General features: G+C 34.2%; 1 protein-coding gene across 1 annotated transcript; it reads right to left on the reverse strand.

Moving 5' to 3' along the window:
* Positions 1–2,210: 2,210 nt before the first annotated feature.
* On the reverse strand, positions 2,211–3,367 carry LOC148625208 (uncharacterized). The gene has a single exon (XM_088568574.1). The coding sequence runs from the start codon at positions 3,279–3,281 to the stop codon at positions 2,361–2,363; it is 921 nt and encodes a 306-aa protein (XP_088424700.1). The 5' UTR covers positions 3,282–3,367; the 3' UTR covers positions 2,211–2,360.
* Between the last annotated feature and the right edge of the window lie 2,633 nt (positions 3,368–6,000).

Raw genomic sequence — 6,000 nt, forward strand, 5'->3', positions numbered from 1 at the left:
CTATATTTTAGAATTGTAGCTCTTTCGGTTTGGTAATATTTTGTAATAAGTTTATATCAATGTCGTTCAATTAATTTTTTTTAAATGTTAGGGACCGTCCGGCTGACTATGTTCTTTTTTTTTCTTTCGTCCCTCTTGTGAAAATGTGAAAATCCATATTTAGATTGTAATTCTATATTCTGCGTCATGTGTACTCTAGTGTGTAATGTATAATCAGTGTCTTCAAGGTACTCAGACCTTTTTGAAATTATAATTTGCGCCTGTCCCAAGTCAGGAATTTCTTGCGTTTCTTGTATTGTTTAGTTTTCACTTACAGTTTACTTTTATGTTGCTGGAGTATATGGGGGCAACTATTTCGCTGTACCTGTGTATACTCTTGTTTTAAGGACAGCTACAAACTACCGTCCTGTCATTCATTGAAGACCCATTGGTGACCTTCAGCGGACATTTTTCATTCCGCTGGGGTTCTTTTCTCTTTGACATGTTCACCCTATCTATTCTCGTTATATCGTGTACCCCTATTAGCTCAGAAGTATGTCAGGTTTGTTTTATTTACCATGTGTGAAATAAGGTCTTTCATGGTTTCCATTGCTCAGTGGAATTAGTAATCCACAACATTACTGGAGCATCTCATTTATATATATAATTACAGTGGCGGATGCAGGTGAGGATTCCGGGGGATGGAGCCCACTCTTGACAGAAAATTTTGTTGATTTCATGCAAAATTGGGGGAATGAGCATCTGGAAATCCCGAATTAATGATCGGACCCCCTTTTTTAATTTCTGAATCCGCCGCTTTAAAATACATATTAATAAAGAAGTTTTTTTGATATTTAAGTAATAGTCTTTGTAACAATCATGTAAATTCTGTGATATGTGATATATCCCCAAAAAAGCTACACAATTTTATTTTTGTTATTAAGTTGCTTTATAGGTCTATATGATGAATTGTATAATTATTCATTCCAATCAGTCTGCTCTTAAGAGATAATCCACACTGAAAATCAGTTTCTATTGTATTTTAGTGTCATTTACACAGTTTTCTCCCTTAGCTTTGAATTCTACAGAACATTCTATGCAAGTTTTATCTCCTAAGAACTAGGATTGTATGGAAAGCCACACGTTAATTTCTGTTTACTTTTAATTCAAAAATGAAAATATGTAGACTTTACAACCACGAATCACATTTTGCATGATTCTTACCTGGAGTGCTACTTAAACCGTATTTTTATTTATTAGTGAGATATCATATACTGTTTTATAAGATAAAACACAAGACGTGTTACATAATTTGTACAATACAATTCAATACTTACAAAATATTAGATATTCTTATCAACGTTATATGATATCTTAAACAGGCGCGTAGCTGAGGCCAAATTGAAGTGTAGGCAAAATTACGTCAGGGGGTCTGGGGGCCGCCTAAGGCCTCCAGCAGGTCCAGAGGGGCGAAGCCCCCCCACCCCCCGAAGCTCCTCGGAGATAGCGTTTTAGAGCATCATTTATGTCTCTCCTGGATGTATTTTATCTTTAAAAAAATGGCAAAATTAAGTGCAGGCAAAAGGTTTTTTGCCTAACGGCAGCTACGCGCCTGTTAAAAATAAATAAGATTACAGAAATCACAATAACTTTATAAGATACCTGATAAATTTGATCGATATAAGATATCTCTTTTGTTTTTTTTTTAAATGAAAGGTAAAAGATATCTTTTTTTAAAAAATTATACATAAAATATAACTTACTAAACAGGTAAGGCATCTTAAGAAAACGTATCGGGTTTGGTTTCCAGGGTTCGGTTAATAAATATAAATATATGGCTTGCGATATCTCTTGGTCTCGTCCAGAAAAATGAACCACGAGGTCTCTAATAATTTGGAAATGGCATGATACGATAATTAAACAGTAAAATGTACTTTTCGTTTTTCGAAGAAAAAATGGTTGAAATAAAAGACAATCACTGAAGCTTGGCGATGCGCGTCCTATCTTTGGTCAGTCAGTGCGCCCTCAGTTCCTGTGTCCGCCCCTGCTTTGGTAATTTATGTTCATTTTTTGGACCTAACTCATGCAAAAGGACCTTTTCTATATTATCTAAAACCTCAATTTACAAGGGCGTCTAGTTAGGGAACACCGAGACCGAATATTTTTTTTTTTTGGTTTCGTTTTTACAGTAATTATTTTATTCTTTTTCTTTCAATAGACTAGGAGAAGCCTTTTCTTTACTCATGCTTTATTATGAAAACTAAACACTGGCTATTGAAAAAAAACATCGAGCCCACATACTACATGTTCATTTAAAATAATTGTAGAATTCAAATCCTTTTTCAACCTTAGGTATTGACAAAAGTGAAGCAGATAAGGTGTTAAGAATTCTCTATCATCAGACCCGCGAACGAAGTGTAGTAGTCGCCCCGCAAACATCCAGTGTAATTACCTTGTATCATGCGGACTGTTACTTGATCGCCCAGCGATAATTTTAGTACAGTTTGGACAAATCCACTTTCCTCAAGGTGGTATTTTGCAGCATAGCCACGTACATACTCCTGATCATTCTTTAGTAAGTGTATGTTGACATATCCATCGTCAACCAAGAAAGATACCATAAACATGTACACTCCATTCACAGGAGCAGTAAATATCCCACTGCCATTATCATATCCATTACCCAAATTAGAAACCACGTGATCAAAGACTATCACGTCATCTTGCTTAACATTACTGGAAAGCAGGGCAGTAAAGGCTATCGGAACTGGCTGACTATTTGATTCTCCCCATGGATTATTTGTCTGCAAGCGACCTACGTCTTCATCCATTATCTTCTGAACAGAATCAATAACAACTTCAAAATCAGAATATGACATGTTTTGTTCACGTTCCAAGTTAAGTTTTGCCTCTCTTTCAATACCGGAAACAATAGATGATAAGTTTTTTTTCATTTCATTTATCGCATTTGTCTTTATATTCTTCAATTTCTGACTTCTTTCTTTTATCTTTGCTTCTAAATCTTTTTCGAGTACGGTTTGTTTAATAGTCTCCAATTTCTTGCCCGCGTCTTCGAAAATTTTCATCTGGTCTATAAGAATTACATCTTTAATTGCTTGTGAGATATTTGCATCGACTGATAGTTTTAGTTCACTCTTTATGGAATTTCTGAAATCTTCACCACCTAGTCTTTCACGTAATTTTTTTCCGAATTCTTCTGCGTCATCTTCTACTCCGGATCCAACAGAAAATCTCAACACTACTAAGACAAATATTGCTGAAAGAGAGCACCAGACTGACATACTTGCATGATTTCTTCCCGGTGAGTAATGTACGAACTATTTTTCAAGTACTTACAAGTAATTTTATATCTGCTTTTAAGCGCTGTACGATAATGTATTTAGAAAAGGCTTAACTTCCTAATTTGTATGCTCAAGTATTACGTTTCCTATTTATTAGATATCAACATACTTAAAGAAAGTACTGCTCAACGGAAACAAGCACGTGTAAGTTAGTGATATGTCGTGAAAAAAAATACAAAATTACAGAAAGAGTCCCCAAATATTATTAATTGGAAACAGTGTCTTGAACGTCTAAAATCTAATTTGAATGTATTAACACAGAATTGATGTTCATTATACGAGAACATCACGCTGCACTCAATATCGTCCCTTTAACTTTCATCCCTTATTCAGTTCCGAAGACTAATGTCATTTAAAATTCCAGAACTTTTTGCAGTTCAAAATTTCAAAACAAACACACACACACACATACACACAAATATATATACACAATTTTTACTTTTATATGAATTTATATATTCGCTTAAAGTCTCAATGTTCTATTGGAATACATAAACTCGAACACATATTTCCAACGTTTCGGTGGTGTACCCACCTTCCTCAGGGAATTTATTTTGTTAGTACTATTGGAACAAACGTCATTAAAGTTGATTGCAACGTTAACGTCAATAAGATAAAAATAGATAAATACAACGTAAACAGTTGTCGAAGAATAGAACACGGTAGTAATAATTAAGCGTCTATAGTTACGATTAGGAAATAGAAAGATATTTAATGTACATATTTAACATTTAATCCATAGGGTTCTAACGTATTCAATTTCTTCATCCAAAATGACACTTTTACTTCCCGCGATGTTATTGAACTGTTCACCTTTTCAATTCCTGCAACTCAATGTGTTTTGCATTATGACCGTTTTGAATATTAAAATGTTTAGCGACAGGGAATATCTGTTTCGAGCCCGGTGATTGATGGAGTGTTTTCATATTTTTTCGCAAGATTCTGTGTACGTTCGGTAATGCTCGCGAGAAAGTTAAAACAAGTGGTACCCTTGAATTTTGTTTCTTTTCGTGGTAACACTATAGATCTTCACGCTTTAAATTGTCTACTTTCTTTAGTTGGTTTTCTATTATATTTCTATTGTATCCTCTTCTCCTTAGATGTTTCTTAATTTCTCCACGTTCCTTTGAGTAGTCACTTTCTTCGGAACATATTCGTCGAACTCGTACTCCCAAATCATACGGTGTTGCGTTTTTAACGGATGAAGGATGGCTTGAATGCGCATGTAAATATTGATGCGCATCTGTTTCTTCGCCATGATCCCATGTTCCCCATATGTCATCCACGTATCTTAAATAGTTTGAAGGTTTCAATTTACAATTCCTTAATAATTCATTTTCCTAAACTCCTAGGTAGGTGCAAGCATAGTTCATTCCTAAGTGTGAACCGATGGCTGTTCCTTCTGTCTGTAGATAGTGCTTACCATTGAATGTAAAATTATTGTTTTGTAACACCAGATCTAGCATCTCTAATACATTTTTCGTTGGTATTGACTTGTTCTTTCATTTAGAACATCGATACAAGCTTCTCTTGCCTCATTGCGAGGTACACTAGGGTATAACTTCTTGACATCAAAACAAAATAAAATTGTATTTTTCGGTAACGCCTGTGATATGTCATTTACTTTTCTTAAAAAGTCTGTTGTATCTTGCATGAAGCTTGGGAGTGATCGTACGTGTTCTTTCAATTCATTCTCGTCCAGTTTTGCAATTTTCTCGGTAGGGTGATTTCAGCCGTTTATGATTGTTCGAAACGGGTGATTCTTTTTGTGAAGTTTCGGATTACCCTGTACTTTACCTGCATCCTTTTGGTAATAAATAGCGTTTCATTTCTTTTGTGAGATTTATAAAGTTTTTCAACTATTTTTTTTTTTACTTTTTTTCATTTTTTTGTGTCACATCGGCCTTTACTTCTTTATAAGTATCATCTATTTTCAGTTCATTTTCTAATTCATTTGCAAACGATCGCTGCCTACTACTTCTTACGCATGGGCCTACAACTTTTTGCCATTTAAATTAAAATTTGAATTAAAACCTAATACTGGTTAAAAAAGAAATAATGTGTTCGCTTATAAGCAATGTTCACTCCATATTAATCACAAAGGTTCAAGAGAAATACCAGTGTAGCTCTCTTAAAGCAGACTAAGGAAGATTTAATTCAGTTACTAACACCTCATCCAATTGTAGTCATCCCTATATGAAGTTGCTACCCATTGAAATGCTCTTTATATCAAGAAGCTAGAGGATATACTATTCTGGCTGATGAAGTAAAAGATTTGGCCATATTCCTCTTTGATAGCGATGACTTCACCTGTCATTAAAAAATTCAAAAATATTTGAAAAGGTTTTCATCTTTTTCGAGCATTCAAAACGTTTATGAGCATCTTAGTCATCATCTGTATGTCTGTATTTTCACGTATGTTCACAATTTCAATTTTCTCTGATATGCTCTACACTGCTTCAACCTTACACTCTTCCTTTTGTTATATGCTTTCTTCTCCTTTTTGTTTCATAAAGAACATTTTTTCGATATTTCCATGTTTGTAGCGATGTTTAATAATATAATGAATGAAATTTCTGTATTACCGGTAAATAGTTGAGTCAAGGTTTTCGTTACGATAAATTAGTTAAGAGTTTTACTAATTTTTTTTCCATGAACA

This window comes from Perna viridis, chromosome 2, assembly GCF_037379345.1.
Source record: "Perna viridis isolate PV_CMFRI_1.1 ecotype Kerala chromosome 2, ASM3737934v1, whole genome shotgun sequence".
NCBI lineage: Eukaryota > Metazoa > Mollusca > Bivalvia > Mytilida > Mytilidae > Perna > Perna viridis.